General features: G+C 38.7%; 1 protein-coding gene across 1 annotated transcript in view; it reads right to left on the reverse strand.

The window, feature by feature from the left end:
* The window catches only part of LOC148871711 (Cyclophilin-like peptidyl-prolyl cis-trans isomerase family protein), a 58,920-nt gene extending 37,820 nt beyond the window's left edge, over window positions 1-21,100 (reverse strand). Inside the window, exons 1-3 of the mRNA XM_088969249.1 lie at window positions 20,692-21,100; window positions 12,281-12,304; window positions 2,597-2,684 (exon numbers count right to left, since the gene is read on the reverse strand). Coding sequence (XP_088825375.1) covers window positions 2,597-2,684; window positions 12,281-12,304; window positions 20,692-21,077 — 498 coding nt within the window. The 5' untranslated portion in view covers window positions 21,078-21,100. The remainder of the gene's footprint in view (window positions 1-2,596; window positions 2,685-12,280; window positions 12,305-20,691) is intronic.
* Window positions 21,101-21,902: the final 802 nt, after the last annotated feature.

Raw genomic sequence — 21,902 nt, forward strand, 5'->3', positions numbered from 1 at the left:
CGACCACCCCTCCTCAAAGAGTACGTTAAGCTTTTGGTGGTCTGCCTGAAGATGACATCAGTTCTCCCAAAAATCTTACAGGCGAAAATGACGGGCATGTCCCTAACGTAAGCCTGCCAAGCGTAGGCAAGGCTAAGCCTGCTTTGAACCGTAACACTTAGCTCCAATCAGATTGATGTACAGATACATTTATTGTAAATGAATAAAAGTACATAATTGTTCCATGTTATCATTGGTGTGTTTTTGTGTAATTACCCCTTAAACTGGACACTTATGAGACTCGTGTTAGTTTAGAATGTTCTCAGTCGTTGGATAGACTCAGGGAGTTTATCCTGCCAAGGCCGACACTGATGTACTGCCAAAGAAGTTGGGGCAGCTTGTATCAGCTGCTAGGGTTAGACCCGAAGCACACGCAGTGTGTTTGTTGGAAGCATTAAACCCGAACTATTTTCCAGTTATGCCCTGGACCTTGGAGACTTATGGACAAAACTGAAAAGTTACACATAACCCTAGACTTGATTATGGTATTACACTAAGTGTCGGATCGGGTTGTCTTTGATATTCCAATCAGTGAGATCCTTTGTGGGTCAAAACCTGGGTATGTTGGGACAGTCTGAGAATTCACTTTAGTAGGTGATCATAGTGATAGGAACAGCACCTTTGTCAGACAAAGTGAATGATCGGGACTACACTCTCTTTGATGGAAACCAAAACTGTCGGTAGTCGATTTCAATCGTGTTGGAGATTTGTTTTGCAAAATATATTTATATGATAATATATATATAATGTTTCAAGAAAAATGTTTGCAAAAAGGTTTTAATTCCCGGGACCCATCCGAGTAGAGAGTGCAACACTGCACCTTGCAGTCAGGGGAGAAGTCCTTCCCTGTTCGGCAATGCTTGATCATTGTGGGTTGAGAAATTGAGTGTAAGAGACCATTAAGGGTTGTTTACTTGATGGGCTATATCTTACTTAAGTTGATTACCCTTGGGCCTTCATAGGATGGCTAGACTCAGGGATCAAATAATTGTAAATGTTGGGCCCAATTTGAGCCCATAGTGATGGACTCAGGGGTTGACTACATTTGGCAGTGAATTCGGTTTGGCCTTTTCACAAAGGCTGGGCTGAACCCATGTAGGCTTATGTGAGGTCATTGTTGGGGTCCCACGCCATACAAACTGAATCTAAATGGGCCAACAACTCTCTTGGGACGTGAGCCACTTAATTAATGGGCCTAAAGCCCATGATTAATAAGATTAATCAAGATGTCACATGACAGCTTAAGCAATCATGTGACATGGGCGAATATGGGTCTGGATCTGGGTCTAGAGCACCCATTCGATTAGGAGAGGCATTCCTTAAGGATTAAGAGAAGAGGAGATTGAACTGCTCTAGATAACTCTGCTTTCAGTTCACTCTCTTTGCCCTTGCCGCCCAAAAACCCTAGTTCGACCTCCAAGTCTTGGGACTGATCTTGATCAGTTCCGTCTCTGAATTTTGCAAGAAAATTGCAGAGAAAAACCGTGCTCACCTCCCTTGTTCGATCCATACAGTTGAATTGCAGTTTTGCTGAAAACTGTGTTGCTGAACCGGCTTCATTCCAAGTTGTGCCATCTTCAGCGGAAGCTGATTTTGGGATTCAATTTGGGTGTGAACTACCACTTTGAGAGCTACATCTGTGGAATCCGTATCAGGTATACATCTCCCTCCTTTTGGTTTCAAATCTGATCAAATTTTAGTGCAAGAACAATCCTAGAAAAATGCAGTTTTCTGAAACTAGGAAATGAGATTCCCAGAAGGCTGAAAGAAATTTTTGAAGTTTCGCCCAACCATCTAGCATGGTTCAGCCAGCCATGTGATGGATTTCACCTTCCTTCATATACCACCAGTTGAGAGTACTCTTCAATAACCAACCTTCCCAAATTTAACTCTTTTGTTATTTGGGCCCACAAAGTACGACAAGATATTCAGCTCTAATGGAATCTCCTAGGCCAATAGGACCCAAGAAAATGTCTAATATAATCCCATCTTTATCCCTAAAAACCACCTTACCACCCGAATGAAGATTGGCCTGCCTTACATATCTATCTTACACTAGACATCCAGAATACATGTACATTTCATCTTGTTGAAATGAGATTGATCCAGATGCATGGTGTACAAATGCATTTGTAAGGCATAGACGAAAACAAATTTGTATACTTTGAATTGCTCTTCTTAACATAAAATTAACTTGAATAAACAAAACACATGGAGCCAATCATATTACTTCAATGGATTTACACTCCCCACCACTGTTTTTTTTTTTTTTTGATAAATTACTCTCCCCACCACTGTTATGGAGCCAATGACATGCAAGGAAAATTTTGTTTTCAAATACTTTCAAATTAAGGTTTAAACATTCCGTGAGAGGACTGGCCAGTTGATACTTACTAGATAATTCAAATTAAAAAATTCACAAAGATAATTATACACAAAAAAAAAACCAGTTGAGCAATTTGATAAGCCCGCAATTTGATAAGCCCATAACCAGGCAAGCCTAGATGAAAATCAGGGAAAAGGAGGGAAAATCATATATCAGAGTAGGAGGACCAACCTTAACAAAGTCTCCGGCTTGTATCATAAAATCCTTGATCACCCTGTGAAATTGGCATCCCTTGTATCCTACTGGAATTCCTGCTTTTCTGCCCATTCCATCCAATAAATGAAAAAAAACAGAACTATGAACATAACAAAATTTTTCTTCAAAGGAAAATATATAGATTTAAGTATATTCAGGCTTCATGACATGGGCACATCCATTTATTTCTAGTTAAACAATTCAATGATAATTTGGACCAAATAAGCAAAAGAAAGGAAGGAAAAGAAAACTAGCTACTACATTACAAAACTTATTCAAGACAGCTCTAAATTTATAATTGTCAACTACCTAGATTTACATCCCATAAACATTTACAATCCAATAATAAAGGTGGTCAGACAGGTCTTAGTTCATTCATCACAGATAGATATCTAGTAGAGAAAAATGCGCAGAAGCTAAGGCTGGACATTGAGTTGGAAATAGAAACTCAGAGTGGATTTGGAGTCAGCCAGAGACTTAGATGACTTGAATCAGCTACAATGAGCAAGAAAAAGACTAGTTCATTGAGAGAATAGAGTAGCTAAAAACAGGCTACAAACTAAGGTAAGCTGTATTAAATTATTGCACACTGAAATCCAACAGTACAAACCAAATAGCAAACCATTAACTGGTCTTATTTCAAATCTACTTTGCATCCTCATCCTGGGAAACCCAAACTTAACTAAATGTCAATAGGGGATGGATTGGTTGCATGGGCTTTTCCAAACAAACAACTTAGTGTTGAACAAATGCTGGATTCCCAAGTCCTAAAACTATACAGATTCTGGTGTGATACTTATAATAAGCAATGCAACTTTTCCATGCCACTAGGAGGTGTGAACCTCAAAAGCATATCAAATGACTTTACAAAAAGAGATGAAAGTTTCAAGAAGATGTTGAAATAAGTTTTCAAGTCCGAATAGGATATTCATTTGTTTCTATTAATGAGGAAAAAGTACAAGACCAGGGCTAAAGCTGCCACTATTTGGTGGAACAAATTACAAATAATATTAGTTACTATTTTGTATACATTCATCTCCTAGCAGTGACCTGTGTAATGCATGGACTTGTGCTATCCTTTTTGTCTATCGCATTATTTTTTGTATATGTGAGTACCTGCTGCCTATCAATGGGTTTTGAATTTAATGGTGAAAATGGTTGAATTGTTGATACTCTTGCTATTACCTAATAGATATCACCATCTAGAATAGAATTTTTTTTCCTCCAAGGAAAATCTTGAATTGTTCTTTTCTATTTTTTGTCTTCAATTTTCCTTTAGATTATACTGTTGGATGGTTTGTGTGGTGAGCTTTTTACATGAAGAAGTGGTTTCCAACATAAGCAATTCTCCAATGAATTTCTTTATAAAAAGCAATATTCTAAACGTTTATATTTTTGTTTCAAAGTTAATTTCATTCTATATATCTTTACTTTTATTTTATTTCTTTCTAATTAAAGAGGGATATTGAGGAAGAACAAGAGTTTACAAGAGAGAAAGGAAAAAACGGGACCCACTTTTTAATTGGATATGATTGAACCTGAGAAAGAGTAGGCCAATTGAAAGCGCAGAACTGGGTTTGTAAGAGTGGCATGCTTTTTTTTAAGGGAAAACTATGAAAAGTTCTTTTTCTTTTCTGATAATCCTATAAAAATTTACATATGCATGTGATTTCACACTATTGTTTTCATTATTTCCCAGTTTTTTTAATTCCCAAAAAAAGGAGAAAATTTAGAGTGGGTTGGAAAAGTTTGAGAGCTCTCAAACACGAAAATTGTCTTAGCATATATATACACATATATAGACATAGAAAAATAGCTATAAAGTTAGAAAAGGCATGATTCTGAGATGTTAAGTTCACACCCTTAGAGATAGGCCTAATGCTTAGTCTTTTTTAAGTACACGGAGTAAGTACATGGAGATAACCATCGCAAAACCGGCGATGAGGGTCATAATAATGCAAAGGTAACCACCACTGGACCTGCAATGTGTAGAGACTGATTTATGTCGCTTACATCTTCTTTCCTTTTTTGGCTCTTGGGACCACTCTTTTATGTTGTAACTTATGTACACTATTTCTTTATTTTATTCTTTCTTGTAAGAGAAGGGCATAACTGTCCTTTCCTTAACCTTGTACTCTTTCATATATAAGTTGATCATTTCTGGGCATGTGATGAAGGTGAACACACCCTTTCATTTCTTAGTTCTTCTCTGTTTTGAACTGAGTTGAGATGGTATCAAAGCAGGTGTTTTCAACCTGTTATTGATTGAAATCTGTTTAGGCCTGTAAGATCGACCCATCTATTTCAATTTTGGATCTCTTAGGTTGCTGTACTAATCAGCACAACTCTGTTGTTCATTCTCCGGAAGATCGCCATCAGTAATAGGGTTTCTTCTCTTTCTCTCACTCGGCTACTTGAAACACCGTGAAATTTCAGATCTGAAGTCGCCCAGGTCAGATTTATATAGATCTATAATTTAGTTCTGGTTCAGATTACATTTGAAGGGTGTTTTGCCACTCTTCTTGTTCGACAGTCCAGGAAACTTACCTTTTTTGGACTGTTATCAGTTCAAAAACTTTGTGTGGCTTTTTTTTTATTGGGTTTTGCTTCCTCCTTGTGGTGTGTGATTGGACACACATATTCCATCAAGTTTTGGTTTCTTTTGGACCTTCGGCTGCTCTACTTTCTTAGATTTTTGTTTATTCATTGTTGAAATAGCCATGGAGAAAAGGGACATTCTACCGGTAAAGTTCAATGGGATAAACTATGCCTTCTGGAAATTCCATTTCCAGTTCGATGTTGAGGGAAATGGCCTATGGGGATTTGTGGATGGTTCCACAAAACAACCCAATGTATCTGATTCCAAGGGGCAGAAACAGTGGAAGATCGACAATGCCTAAGTAGTGTCTTGGCTTCTTGGCTCCGTTGAAACTAAGATTGTTATTCCAATGAAAAGTTATCGAACTGCCAGTGAGATGTTCACCTACATGGAAAAGGTATACCAACAGTCCAACATCTCTCGTTAGTATCAGATTGAGACAGATTTTTTCTTACAGTCAGGGTGAGAAGAAAATACAGGAGTACTATGCTGGCTTTGTGAATTTGAGGACAGAATATGAATTAGTTCACATGGGTGAATCCACTTCAGATTGCTGCATCAAAAATCTGAAAGAACATTTTGATAGGAGGAAGATCACACATTTTCTGATGCTTCTAAGACCTGAATATGAGATTGTAAGGTAAAACATTCTCAGTAGGGGCACTCCTCCCACATTTGACACAGTTTTGGGGGAGCTTCTCAAAGAAGAAACTAGACTCATACTCAATCGACCTTGAGGTAGAAATCTGATTCTGGAACAGAGACGGCATTTTTGATAAACAAATCCAAGCCCAAGAAGCACTTGTCCCGAGTACAGTGTTATGAATGCAAGGAATATGGACATGTTATCTCACACTAACCATATGACAAGGGCACACATTGGTCAGTTTGTTAAACTCAAATATTTGAATAAACATATTATTACTGCTAATGGAGAGAAATTGGATGTTGTTGGATGAAATGATTTGTCTTTGACTACATTTGTCAATTCTTGCTTTCATCTACCTAAAACTCTCTTTGTTCCTAAACTTACAACAAATTTGATCCTAGTCGGTCAGCTAGTTGAGGATGGTAACATTGTTTCCTTTTCCCATGATGGTTGTTTGATACAGGACCAGCACATTGGGATGGTGAAAGGGAAGGAGCGTAGAGTGGATTGGCTATTTGCCTTGAAATTTGAAAAGACATTGGGGCCTTCCTCCACATCCTGTTTGCTTACTACTACCCCTAGTACTGAAGTTATTTGCAAAAATAATGTATGGCACTTATGGCATAGGCAACTTGGTCACCCCTATGCAAATAAACTTGAGTCTTTGTTTCGTGATGGATTTTTTTCTTCTAAAGCTACTTCTTTTAATAATGCTAATAAGGCTTGCATTTCATGTTGCTTGAGTAAGAGCCATGTATTACCTTTTCCTTCAGTTGTTGAGCATGCTTTTGTTCCTTTTAAACTAGTACATAGTGATTTTTTGTCGTCTCCAATTGTTCCAAGGTTGGGATATAAATATTTTGTTACATTTATCGATGATTGTACTCGCATTACCTGGATATATTTTTTGAGGAACAAATCTGAAGTTTTTTCTACCTTTAGATCTTTCTTAGCAAAGATCAAAAACCAATTTGACACAAACATTGGAGTTCTTCATTCAGACTCGGGGGGTGAATAGCTTGATGGAGACTTTCAAAATTTTTTGAGAGAATGGAATTCAATCCCAGAGATCTTGTCTTGGCACTCCACAACAAAATGGAGTGGCGAGCGCAAGAACATACATATCTTGAGCATACGTCGGACCCTTCTTCATAATTCCCATGCTCCTACTTCATTTTGGGTGGAGGCGGCCATCATTGTTGTGTACCCTATTAACATTCTTCCTTCATTTGTCTTGCATAATACCTCTCCTTTTCAAAGTTCGTTTCACCGTTCACATGATTTTTCTACTCTTCATGTCTTTGGTTGTGTGTGTTTTGTTCACCTTCCACCACATGAGTGTACAAAGCTTACTCTCCAATCAGCAATGTGTGCTTTTGTGGGGTATAGCCCTGATCATAAGGGCTTCCTTTACTATGATCCTAAGTCCCGTCGAGTTCGTGTATCCCGCAATGTCATCTTTCTTAAAAACATTTCCTTTTTTGTCCACATTGTTAAGTTGCTTGCTACTTCCATTTCGATGCTATATTCTTTTGACTCTGCAGGTTCTTCTGATTCACCTCCTATTCCAGAATTGCTCCATGCCTATTTTAGGAAGAGGCTAGCTGCTCCGACTCCTATCGCTCTGCCCCCTTCATCACCAGAAGCTAATCCATCATCTCTAGCCATGGGTTCTTCTTCTTCTCTTAATCCTGTAAGTATACCTGCACCTATCCATGATCCTCAACCATCCTCTAATTTTCCTTTATGTCGTTCATCTCGAGTTTCTCGCCCTCTTGACCACTATGGTTTTCCTTCAAACAATATCTCCTTCTCTGTTGTTTTGTCTGTCACAGATATTCCCACATCATACCGAAAGGCTATGACTGTCCCGCATTGGAAAGATGCCATGGATACTGAGCTTTAAGCTCTTATTGATAATGATACTTGGGACATGGTTCTTGCCCCTCCAGATGCCCCTCTAATTGGAAGCAAGTGGGTATGGTGCTTGTGGGAGATTGGAGTATCACTAGGGAGGAGAAGAAACCCGATACAGATTCCTTCTAGTGGGTATAGGAGAATTACATGGTGATGTGGTTGTGTAATTCTATGTTACCTCACATTGGTATTTTTTTTTGGGGGGCTAATACTGCAAAGGAAAGTATAGGAAACCGGGGGCCTAGTTTAATGAGTAAGAAGGATTCGGCTAGTTCTAGTTCTTCAAGCTAGCGGCAAAGTGCAGAAATCCCAATAGCTAATCACACTACTTTCTTTGCTCATATAGGTAATTCATATACAGTTGCAAATTATGCATCCACCTTAGGTAAGGAGGGACCTCCCTAGATTATAAACTCAAGAGCATCTGAACACAACCAATATGTCTACCATTTTTAGTTCTTACCAGTTGTGTTCTGGTAGAGATAAACTCTCCACAACAAATGGTTCTCATATTATCATTGTTGGGAAAGGGGGACAGTTAGTCGCCCTATAAGGGCATATTAGTCATTGTGCTCTCATTTTTTATTAAAGAATAAATACTAATGGAGAGGGTGGTCAAATCTAATTTGCTCTTTCTTTCTTTTTCAACTTCTTCTCCACTTTCTCTTCTTTGACAAGAAACACCTCTTTCTTTACAGATTTATTATTCATTAAATTTTTATTACAATCTATAAAAGAGTGTAACTTTGTTGGGAAGTGGTTTGAAGACTACCTAGGGATAAGGATAAGCTTTGGACTAAGATAGTGGTAAGCATTCATGGGCTTGTAGCTGATGGTTGGGATGTTGGTTTATTGATTGCAACTACCAGAGATTTCCCTTGGAAGGCCATCCATGTCATTCTCCCCTCTTTCTTGCCATTTGTTAACTATAACCTTTGTTTTGGCAATCTTATAAAATTTTGGGAACACGTTTGGGTGGATAATCTCTCCTTGAAAGATAAATTTTCGTTTGTCTTTTCCCTTTCAAGATATAAAACTAAACATGTCTTCTTTCTTGATTTCTTCAAATTCAAGAATTGTCTTTGATTGGGTTTTGGGTTTAAGAAGGGAGGAGAGGGACCCTTTCATCTTCTAGTGTCTATTCCTATGCTTCCTTTTTCAAGGCTCTTACTCAACCTTTTGATTTTTTGGGATCACCTTTTCCACTTAACAAGGTGTGGGGCAATCCCATCCCTCCAAGAGTTGGAGGATTTTGTAGGGAAGTCTTTCTAAAAAGAATCAATACATGCGATTTACTCCAAAGAAAAGAACTAATTGGTGTTTATGCCCCCCATTGGTGTGCTATGTGTAAGGCCAATGGAGACTTGCTTTCACTTATTAATCACTTGCCTCTTTGTAACTTTTATTTGGGAATGGTTTTTCTCTTTGTTTCAGTGTAGGTGGCCTCATCCGACGAAAGTGCAAAGTTTGTGCTTCTATTTTTTTGAGGTGGCAAAGGAAAGGGGAAGAGTGCTATGGAAATGTGTGAGGGCAGAAGTAAGTTGGACCATTTGGGAAAAAAGGAATGCAAGACTGTTTTCAGGCAAGGAAAGAACTAGAGAAGTTGTCTGTTGGTAGACGATTTCCATACAGAAGGGAACCATAGTCAATCAAACTGAATATTTGATTGTAGACGATTTCCATCCCTCTGCTCTTCATTTTCATTTGAAAGGAACCATAGTCAGCCTTCAAGAATTAGACTGTAGATGGTTTAATCCCTAACTTTGTCTTGAAAGAGGGACTACAATCAACCAAATAGAGGCACCTGGTTATAGATGGTTTATTCCCTTCTACTCTTCATTTACATTTGAGGAGAACCATAATCAGTCTTCGAGAATTAGACTATAGATGGTTTAATCCCTAACTTTGTCTTGAAAGAGGGTCCATAATCAACCAAGTAGAGGCACCTGGTTGTAGATGGTTTATTTCACTCTATTTCCTTTCTCAAAAGTGAAAATAAAAGAGAGAGTAAGGATACAAAGCAGAAGACATATATAGGAAGTATTCACAGAGAGGACTTTATTTTTTCTACCTGTATTAGTGAGACTTTTCCTTCCCTGCCTTCCTTTGAGCACTTCTCTTTTCTTCTCTCCTTAGCTTTGCTTTTCTTAAGAACCTCTTGTGAAATTTTTCTCTGAAGAGTCTCTCTGTGTGTCTAGATTTCCCCTTAAGGAGCTTAAATAGGGAATGGGGTAGTTATGTAACTACCTCCTCCTAGGAAGGACACCTGTCCCTCCCACTTAAAGAGAGGGAACTCCTCACTTAAAGAGAGGGAACTCCCCACTCAAAGAGAGGGAACTCCTGTACGGGATACTTTTTTATAGTTTTAATGATTTGGCTAGCAGACTAGACAACCCACGTTCTAATTTATTTAAATATTATTTGGATTAAAAAAATGCTTTCAACACTCATTGAAACAACCATGGTGAGAGTTATACATTGGGTAAAATCTATGAAGATGTTTGTTGCTTGCTCAATAGATGATATTATGAGAAATTGTAAGGAAGTGGCTAGTTCTGATTACCATAAGTCCAATACAAGCCCTATTTGGTATCCACCAATGACTACCTACATCAAGTTAAAGTTCGATGGAAACAGTGCAAGTAATCCGGGTCCCTCTGGTATTGGAGGGGTGATTAGAGATAGTGAAGGCAGAATTGTTGGTCTACTTTCAGGCCCAATTGGAGTAGGCAATTCATTAAGGGATGAAGTTATGGATGTCATGGAGGGATTGCAAAAGGCAAAGGACCTGAATGTAAGAAAGTTGATCATAAAAGGCGATTTAAAGCTAGTAGTGGTGTGGTTGCAAAAGGAAGAACAAGGATTTTGGGTTTTTAATAATGAAAAGAAGAGATTCAAGTGGCTGACACAAAATATGCATGTGAAATTCAGTTGGGTTAAAGAATTGCAAATGGGTTTGCTAATGTATTAGCAAAACAAGGGATGGGAAGGAATCAATTGTTTTGGACTCAATTGTAATAGCAAAATTCTTATGTGGAGAGTTATGAGAGTGTACCTCTCCTATTCTTGTAATTGTTTTATTATAATTCTAACAAAATTCTGTTTTTGATCAAAAAAAAGACACAATCTCTCATTCTTCAACCTCCAAACTCTAGTTTGACCAAGGCTTAGGGGAGTATTTTCTCTCTGAGTTTTTCCCGCAAAAGCACAGTACATTCAAGTTATTAACAGCTGCATTCAAAGTCATTTGAGTGCACATCAATTCGCAATAGAAGACTAGATTGGGTCTTGGGCGTGAGCTACCACTTTGGGAGCTGCAATTGTGGAATCCGCATCAAGCATGATTCCAACATTAATCTGGACATCAAATTTGGTCATCTAACCCTAGATTGATCCTATGAGAAAATTGTTTCTCCATGAGAATTTCAAATTCTCTATTCTTGGGCTGACAAAAGATTTAATTTTGCACCTGCAAAACCCAGCAAGATTCGATTTTTTTGGGCTCAAATCAATCCTTTCAACACTATGATGAATGACACAATAGCGAGGCTACATAAGTAGCCACTGCATGAGTAACAGTAGTGCAATGAGATATTAGGACAGTAACGTCGAGTTCCCAGTGCAGTTGTTTCCCATAAATATGCTCGTTGTCCTCATAGGTCTCATCACGGGACTCCGTGATGGTGCACTATGTTACAGCCTCCGGCCGCATCCCCTCAACACGTCCCACATCACAAGATTGTTGCAACAGTGCTTGATTTTGGTTTCTCCCCGTCACAGCACAACAACCTCATCCTACCCGTGTGCCTTGCTCGCCTCACGAGCATGCTTCACAACTGAGTACCATGGCCATACCTCACAGATGCACCTCATGAATCATGATCTTGCTTAACGACGTCATCTGCACTAGACCCATACCTCACAGATGCACCTCATGAATCATGATCTTACATAGATACCCATGATCACCTTTACCACTGACCACCAATTTGGCAAATTCATGAAGAACTGGCATGAATCATTGTTTTTTTTTTATTATTAGTACTGGCATGAATCAGTGTTCAATTTACTGATAGAAATAAAATGAAAAGGACTGCAACACAAATTGGCTAAACAAAAAACTGCAAGACAGCAAATATTTTGGGAAAAACTCGAAAGTTTTATTCTTGGGAGAATTTTACCACCTTATTGATCAAAAAAATAAAATGAAAAGGAAATTGTATCCCCTTGCCAAATTTCTGAAGCTCTCCTACCTAGGGTTTAACCAATCTCACCAGGCTGAGATCTCAGTTAAAACACAGAAATTTAGAGCTGAAATTGTTAGTTCTAGGAAAAATATATTGCCAAATGCAACTATTACTTATGTTAACACATATACTCAACTGCCAGGTTACCTTCAATAATACTTGAAGAGTGCTTACAAACATTAAATGAATAACCCAGTTCCAAAATGTCATCACCTTTTGAGTTCATTGAAATGAGAGAATCCACCTACCTATATTCACCAGTGCAGAACTGCCTGCCAAATCAAAGAAAGAAAATTAATCCCAAGAAATGGAGTAAAAAGAAAATTCAGTACTATAAAAAATCTTCAAATAAGGATACGAGTCCATGAGGTGATGTAGGACAAGCTCAATTCCAGTCCTTAGAGAATGTTCAATGGTCTTCTTAGATCAGAAATTTATGGCCGTTGATGGCTGTTATGGCTTCTTTTCTTTTTTTTTTTTTTTTTTTTGAAGAATAAAGAGTAAAATTTTCATTAAAAATAAACGAGAAAGCATTACAATCTAAACGGGTGTCAAGATGACACACCAATATAACTAGTCAAAATGAAAAGATCTACATTACATGCTTGCAGTTCAAGGACATCCCAAAAACTTTCTGTCAGATCAGATCTGTTAACTTTCTCAAATTCTGGAAGAACAAAAGCCTAATCTATTACAAGCTTTCCACTGAAGCTAATATGTTGTTTTCAAACAGCCTTCTATTCCTTTTGTTCCATATTGTCCAACATACTGCAAAGGAGATACAGTTCCTTACACTCATTTTCTCCCCCTTCTTCATCCCAACCTTTGTCCTCCTCTGACCTTTCTTTTTTTTATTTTTTTCTCTTCTCTTTTGTTTTCAAATTGTTCAAAAGCAATCCTCACAAAGCCACCCAGAAGAAAATTTGAGGGATTTTCCTATTATTACCTCCTTTTCCACCAACTTAGCACTCTCCACTTCCCCATTCTGAATTGCTTTTATACTATCTTGAACACTCTCCCCCCTTCCTCCTACCTATTTCCCATGCTCATTTTCCCCTTCCTCTATCTCTTTGCCTTCTCCCAATCCTCCCCCTTCACCCCAATTGTTCCCACAAAAGACCCCAACAGCCTCCTATAATACACCCTGCTTTGTGAGCCACCCCCTTCCATCCCAGACTACCACTTTCTCTTACCCCCGCTTCTCCTCTCCTCTTCTACCCCTATTCCCTTCCTTCTCTCCTCTACTTCTTTTCTCGACTCAGAATGTGTCAGAGGTGAGTGGAATGATTGTATTTACCTCATAATTGTGGAAGTCACCATTGATCTCCTTTTCATGTAAAGTCTCTTCTCCCGCTTTCTCTACTGTTCCCATCTCCTCCACCATTCCAGTCTCTAAAAGACTAGGAGACACCCTGCTTGTTGGGTTTGGTCCACCTATATCATCACTGGACACACTCCCACCTTCTTCAAGTCTTCCTGCTCTCTTCCTTGTTGATCCTTGATTTGCCACTCTCGCCTCTCTAAGCTTTCTTGGTTTGAACTGCTATCCCATACAACCTTCTTGGCTCCTCTCCCTGTTCTCAGCACCATCAACATCTTTCCCCTCAAACCTTGTTACCACCCAAACCCAGTCTTCCTTTGATTTCTTCAATCTCCTCAGCTTTCCCATTTTTATTTTTCTTTTTCCAACTATACCCCTGCTTTTTGCAACCCCTAACCAGAAAACGCCTGTAGGTTTTCCCTTCTTAATGTGGACTCCACTTCACTTATCTGTCAATCCACCACCTTCTACATCCCAACCTTTTTTGCCTCCCTCCCTTTTTTCACTCGCCTCTTTACCTACCCTTCCTCACACTACACATTCCCCTCCATCCTTCACCCTTCGAATTCTAAGCTGAAAGTTTAAAGCAGGAAGCAAATAGTTGGTAATAAAAAGAGGAAGAAGAAGGTGAATGGAGTGGAGAAATTAGTATGTGGACTATCATTATGATAAGGTTGGAAATTGCAAGAGGGAGAAAAAAAAGGGGATTTTTAGGGGTGGTATAAAATTGGTTGAACTGAAAGCTGAAATGAAGATCCTTTGCTGGAATATAAGGGGTTTAGGAAATTCAAAAAAACAGAGGATTATTAGAAACGTTTTAACGAAAGAGCGACCGAACATTCTAATGTTACAAGAAACAAAGCCCTCTGAAGCAGATAGAAGGTGGATAAGAAGTATTAAGGCATTGGAAGTTTGAGCTGGTTCTACGCCCCATCTTGGGGTGCATCAAGGGGAAGCCTGACAATTTGGAGAAACGAGAAAGTGGAGAGTATGGAGAAGCTGATTCGACAATACTCGGTCTCAAAAGAAAAGTTAAAAAAAGTGGGAGATGGAAGGGGATGAATTTTAACAAATGTGTATGGACCTACTCATATAGAGACAGAAGATTGTTTTAGGAAGAATTAGCATCAATCAAGGGCTTATGGGAGGGACCTTGATGTTTGGGTGGTGATTTCAATGTAATAAGATACAAAAATGAGACAAATAACCCAAATCAAACCATAACTACTGGTATAAGGAAGTTCAATGAGTTGATTGATTCCTTAGAGCTTAAGGAACCCACCTATTGCAAGCATCCCTGACCAATTTTTTAGGAAATACCAATCTGTTCCAAACCGGATAGCTTTTTAACTCAGTTGACTAGGAATATTTGTGGGGAAATTAGGTCCTAAAAGCTCTCCCTTGAGTAACCTTTGATCATTAACCTTTGACCTTAAGTCCAGAGACCTTTCTTGGGGGCCCTATACCTTTTCAGTTTGAAAATATGTGGCTGGAAGATCAAGCTTTCAAGAAAAAAATAAAAATTTGGTGGGCGGAAAGTGACCCCTAGGAAGAAGGGGGTGAGATTTATAAACAAGCTTAAGAGACTGAAAGAAAGGATCAAAGAATAGAATAAGGAGGAATTTGGGAGACTGAAAAAACAAAGGACAGAATTGCAGAGAGAATAGAGGAACTAGATGAAAAGGAAGCCAGAAGAGAGTGTAACTTGGAGGAAAGAACAGGAAGGTGGAATTTGAAGGTGGAATTGGAGGAGAGAAAATAAGAGATTTCTTGGAGATAGAAATCAAGGTGTAAGTGGTTGACGGATGGAGATGGAAATACTAAGTTCTTTCACTCTCTAGCTCATGGTAGAAGGGAAAACTTGATTTCTATCATTGAGATTGGGAGGATTTGTGGATTGGTGATTCTCTTTTAGGAGAGAAATTTCCTTCTCTTTGTGATCTGTCTAGGTTCAAGGGTAAGCCTATTTCTGATTTCCTAAACCATCATTCTCATCTTCCAGGATTGAATTGGAACCTTGGTTTTATTAGGAATCTTAGAGAGTCTGAACTACTTGTAGTCTCTAAGTTGTTAGGATTGTTGAATTCAGTTTTCTTGGGGGAAGGTGGGCCAGATTCTATAATTTGGGGTCCTAATTCTGATGGATCTTTTTTTTGTAAATCCTTTCTTCATTCGATGGTTGCCACACAGTCTTCTCTTTAATTTCCACTCAAAGAAATTTGGTGCCATCCTATTCCCCCTAAAATTAATGTTTTTTGTTGGGAAGTCTTTCATGGTTGTATTAATACCTTTGATGTACTTCAAAGGAAAAGGCCAAATTGGTGCTTGTCCCCTAACTAGTGTGTCCTGTGTAAGTTGAATGGTGAGACTGCTATCCACCTTTTTTTTATCATGCCCTTTTGTCAGCTTTATTTGGAATTGGTATACTTCCCTTTTTGGGTGCAGGTGGTATTCTCCTGACTGGTTGGAAGGTTTATTCAACCCTAATGATTGTAGTGGTAAGACAAGGAGGGGAAGGATTCTCTAGAGGTGCACTAGAGAAGCAATACTTTGGACCATTTGGAAGGAAAGAAATGATAGAATATTTGAAAGTAAGGAAAAATGCAAGGAGGCTCTAGTGGAAAAAATAACATTGAGGGTGGCACATTGGGTAAAAAGTTTAAAGCAGTTCTCAGATTTTAAAGTTGAAGACTTCTTCAGGGTTTTGGGACTTATTGCTGCTTCATCAACTATGAGGCAACAGGTTTGTGAGACCTGGTCCCCTCCAACAGAGGGTTGGATGAAGCTGAATTTCAATGGGAGTTGTGTGGGTAACCCAGGCCCTTCAGGTATTGGGGGGTTAGAAATGAAAATGGTTCCATTATTGCTTTGTTCTCCGGTCCTGTGGAGGAGGGTGATGTAGCTAGGGCAGAGTTTCTAGCTGCAGTATATGGGGTTGAAAAGGCCAAAGAGCTGGGGATTAATAGACTGATCATCGAGGGAGTCTCAAAAACTGTGATAAAATGGTTGCAAAAAGGAGGAGTGACCTGGCAGCTGAAGAATGATTTCAGATGGTTCAAATGGATGTCAAGAAATATGTCTATTTAGGTGGGTTGGGTTAGGAGATCGGCCAACAGCTTGACTGATAGCTTAGCAAAGCAAGGGGTTCAAAGAACAGATTGCTTTGAGCACATTTGTAATTCTGTCTTGGGTCAGCTTCTATGCTGATTTCTTTGTAACTTCTTGTTGTATATTAAAGCATCTTAATTAATGAAATTTTTCAGAGTTATTGATAAAAAAAAAACCCACAAACATCCCTACTAAACTTGTTTTCAACACTCTCATCCTCTCTTCCATCTTTCCCACCTTTCTTACATCAACATGAATCAATGATGTCTCCATCTTGGTAATATTTTAGCCATATATGGAGCCCTAGAATCCTCTCCACATTTATTTGTGATTTGCTAGCTTAGAAAATCCATGTACACATGAACCCATGTGTGAATGAACCTCATAGACATGCCCACAGATCAAGCCATCTAGGAAATAAAGAAAAAGAAGATTGATCAAAAAATATAAAGAAAAAGAAGAGAGATAATACCTGGAATCACTCACCATAACTAGCATAAGCTTAAGAAAAGTCAATAAATTTCATTGATTTTTGTGTTAAATGTTCATACATATTTATAGACTAAACTCATAATAATCCTAGGAGTTTAACTGTTAGATTTCATATTAAACAAAACTCAAACTAAACTGTCATATCCTATTTCAATTCAAAAAAGACTCAATTATTACTATAGATCCTACTTATTCAATGACTTCAAAGTTTTAACATAAACAAACTATAACAAGACAAATTAAACCCCATCCTTAAATCCCACAGAAAATTGCAAAATAATAATAATACCCCTACTATCCAAAATACAGAAATACATAAAATTCCATTTTTGACTCTTTAGCTCCGGCATCATCCTCCCCCCTGTCAAAAGAACTCATCCTCAAGTTCTTATGAAAAGTTGATATGCCCCAGTGACAAAAGGAGTTGGACTTCCCACAGATACATGCTTGGGCTGTGTCTATAATTTTCATTCGAAATATGAGAAGTCCATATTTCGCAATGTTTCCACCATGTCTATAATTTTTACTGTTTTACAAATATTTCCATATGGTGTTTCCAACATTTCCAACATGTTTCCTGTATTTGAACGACCAACATTTCCATCGACATCGACACTGTAAACATCAGATCTGACCAAGGTTCTAAATATCAATACAGGTCGATACGTCAGTGTATCGATGCTTCTTTTATGTTTTATTTTTCTTTTTCAAAACCAGTTCAGAGGGGTTGGTTTAAGTCCCGGCTACCCTCTGAACCATGGCCTGACCTGATACACCCCCTGTAGGGGTGTGTCGGGAAGGCCCCGATACGATACGTATCGACCAATACGGGCCAATACATAACGATATTTTGAACCTTGGATCTGACCACCACAAACAACCTTACCTTTGTGCCCTAAATGCAACATTTAAAACATTAAATCTAGCCAACAGCATTGGAGGAGAGAGAGAGAGAGAGAGAGATATTTAGTTGACCAATGGCATGGGAGAGATGGTGAAAGTCAGCGAGGGTGACAAGGGGAGAGATCCAATCACGCCAATGGAATAGAGAGAGAGAGAGAGAAGAAGAAGGAAGGGATCTACCTGTGAAGTGGACAAATGAACGAAAGTTAACAGCAACACGAGGTGGCAATGGTAGCAATAATCCCTTCTTGGTTGGTCTCTCTTTCTCTCTTTCATTTTACAAACTGTAGAACCGAATATATAAGATATTCCCATCCAAAGGCAGATAACCAACACTAGATAGAAAACCAGGTTGACCTCCGGTTGGAATTTAAAACACTGGCCCTAACTAATGCTGTTATGAAAAGTGTATGTGAGCCAAAAGTCCAGGGTGGGACAGGATTTAGGAAGCTTCAGACCATGAATAGGGCATAGCTGCCTAAATGGTAGTGGAGATTTGGTTGTCAGTAGGGTCAGTTGTTGAGGGGGCAATTACAGGGAAGTTTGGTAGGTCTGCTATGGATTGGGATACTCTAAACCCTTCTCAACCTTATGGATGCATCCCTTGGAAAGCAAGAATTAGGATCCATGCTGGCTTCAGACCTAGTCTGAGTGATTATATCCATTTCAGGGATGATGTTTGATGTGGGAACAGGCCACTGTGTGAATTCTGTGAAGGAGAATTATGAAATTTTGGGATTTCAGATTGTATTGTCACCACATTTCAGACTTCAAACGTAACCACAATGATTGGGAAATTGAGACATTGGAGGAGATGTTGGCTAGTTTATCATTGGATTACATGCAGCATACTTTGGGGGATTCCATTGTTTTGGAAGGGCAGAAGGCCAGATATCTTATCTGCTAATCTTGCTACATCTGAAAGCTCTGTTCAGTGGCAATGGATATGGAAAACCCATTTCCCCTCTAAAATTTGATTTTTTGTGTGGTCTGCAATCATGGAGCAGATAACTCACCATAGATTAGCTCATCTGTAGGGAGTGGGAGATAACCCTGGCCAATGTGTGGATACATTTTGTGAGACTTTTTGACGTCCACAGGGTTACCCCATCAGATTTACAAATCTTATATTCGGCCAGGAAGCAGGGAGGGCTGTCCGAGAGAGGTAAATCTTTGTGGAACACTATCCCTTTGGCCATTTGTTGGGCTTTATGGAAAGAAAGAAACTCACACATTTGTGAGTCCAAATTTCTACCAGAGAAGGCTCTGATTAAGAAGATTGAATGGCAGATTATTAGGTGGATGGAGTGCCTGAAGTTTTTTGAATAAGCCAACATGGATCACAGATCACTTCACGAATCACAGGCACCAGCTTATTCATGGAACCTGATAACAGGATTTTTTGCACAAAAAAATACCCTATTTTGTACAGTGGGTGAGGGGCCCTCTCCCTAGCTTTTTGGGAGAAAGGTAAAGTGTTTCATTTTTTTTAGTGTCTCATTAATTAACAAAACATGTATCACAGTCCTCGCACAGTAAGGTACTGGACAAGGCAGGCATTAACTTTGTACATCCCAAGTTATATAATGCAATTCTTCACTAATCAAAAACAAAGAAAACAGAAAAAAGTCTCAGTTGTCCATTATTATTAACAAGCTAGGCATGTCTTGCATATATGCACCAGATTGAGGGGGAGTATTGTGAAAGGCATTGGGACTAGCTACTATTATAAGAGATTGAAACATAATAAAAGAGGGAATTACTGTAATTGCACTATTGGGTATACTTTGAATAAAAAGAAGGGAGTAATAGAACAAATTGATTATCCCTTAATTCCCCAAAAGCATTCTTCAATCAGGGATGAGGAAAGTCCAAGAAATAGCCTACTGCTGATTCCCAATGAAGTGCAGCAGCACTACTGAAGGTGATGTTGATTCAGTCAATTAATAACTATCTTACAACTAATGTCATCATGAAAGAACAGGAGTTTTTTTGAGCTAAAACTTCTCTTACTGTGTTTTGGTAAATTTGTGGTGTGAGCTTTGGTGAACGAAGATGGTAGAGATAATATCCAAGAATTTACCCCCAACATTGGCACAACACTAGCTTTCTGGGCTAACTAGCACAGGCATGGTGAAAACCTTGTGTCCTGGGACTGGCACATGCATCCACGTCTAGGTAACCAAATGTTTCAATTTGGAGCAAATCCCATTCAAACTCATTCATCAAAAAAAATCCCATTTAAGTTTTACTTTTACCTTCAAAAACAATACCAGAAAACGAGAACCTCAAACCAAGTACACAAAAGTATATCATTTTATAACTCTGGTTGCAACTCAAAATAAAAGAGGAAATTTGCAAATGAAATAACATGCTCAAAAGATCCGTTCTTTGTGATTGAAATTCTCTTAAATGGGCCCACATGGCCACATGTGTATGGAAATATGCAACAAAGGAAGTCCACAAAGATCAGAGACCCTTTGCAAATAAAACAATATGCTCAAGAGATCCTTTCAGGTAAGCCGTAAGCCAATGTCCATGACTTGATCGACTACCCAACTACCTATAACGCTTATACAAAGCAATAGGATGAACAACAGAAACCCTGTAAGCAATGACGTAGGCACAAGCATTTTCACACAACCAAAGACCCTATCTTTGAAGCTTGATGCAACTGATGTACAAAATTTAAAATACTGATCCAGTCGTAGTTCAGCTAATGCTCAACCACGTTCATACTTGGACATCTCTAACAAAATGAGAAGAACAGTATAACGACACTCAAGAGACTTCTGGGGTTTTAAAATCTCCAGTGCGAATAGGGTCCTAAAGTACCTGAAGTTTTCGGCGGTTTTTGGAGCAATATCATGGAAGAGCTCCATCTTGATTCTTCCCGCGGGGATGGTTCCGACCGTGACGTCGAAGAATACGATTGGGTTTTTAGGGTTTGGAGGTCTCTGGTGCCATTCTACAACTGTGTTACCTCCTGCAGACGCCATGAGAATGGAAGACTCGGAGTCTCGGACAGACAAAAGCTCTGATTCTATAGGTATTGTTCGATATAAGTAATTATTCAAATAACAAGCACTTATCTGCTGTAGCATTTTAATAAAATTAAGGGAAAAGTACGGATAGGCCCATCGCATAAATCTAAACACCTGGCCAGCCCATACAGAATTTACGATGACTCTCGAATTCAATAAGACCGATTCCCACGCCATGTAAGTGTCACACTTTTATCTATGCTTTTCCTGTGGCAATCCAACTCGGATTATATGTTACAATAAAATTTATTTAAATATTTTTTTTGAAATTTACCCTTAAATTATAAAGACTAAAATGACCCTATTAGGGCCCACAGTCATTGTTCTCTCCCGCCCTCCCTATTCTCTCTCTTTCGTTCTCTCACATTCTCAACTCCCTTCTCTTCGACTGCTTCTGCAATTACAACTTTCGTTCTCTCACACTCTCAACTCTCTTCTCTTTAACTGCTTCTACAACTGCAATTGCAAATTCTCCTCCCTAACAGTGCTTCTCTTTCTCACTCTCATTTTCTCCTCCCTTGCTCCCCCAGTGCTTCTCTTCTCTTACTGTTTTTCCCTGCAACTTTTCCCATGGCCTTTGATTGATCCTTGACTGAACTGCAGCTGCTCTCCCTCTCCTTCAATGGTTTTTCCCAATGCGTTGAAGACAATCCTTACAGAAGAAGCATATTAATAGGTATTTGATAATTTCTCTGTACATAATTCTTTTTGTTTTAGTTTATGAAGAAGTCCATTCAATACATTTGTTTGTTGATTCTCCTTGCATGCCTGTTGTATTAAATGGACAGCTGTTTTTAATTCACTTTCTAACATTGGTTAGTTGGCGTGGAATTGTCAAATCTGAAATGGGCCAAATTCCCAAATCTAATAGTTTCGTTAAATTAGGTATGAGTGAGGGATGCATGACAATGATATGAGCTAACCTATATTGGTACCCATTTACCAGTTTAGAGAAGTAGAAGATATTTTTGGATTGTTGTGAAACATCAAATCTTTCTCAGG

The sequence above is a fragment of the Nelumbo lutea genome, chromosome 2 (assembly GCF_056320005.1).
Source record: "Nelumbo lutea isolate HS-2025 chromosome 2, American lotus-T2T, whole genome shotgun sequence".
Classification (NCBI taxonomy): domain Eukaryota; kingdom Viridiplantae; phylum Streptophyta; class Magnoliopsida; order Proteales; family Nelumbonaceae; genus Nelumbo; species Nelumbo lutea.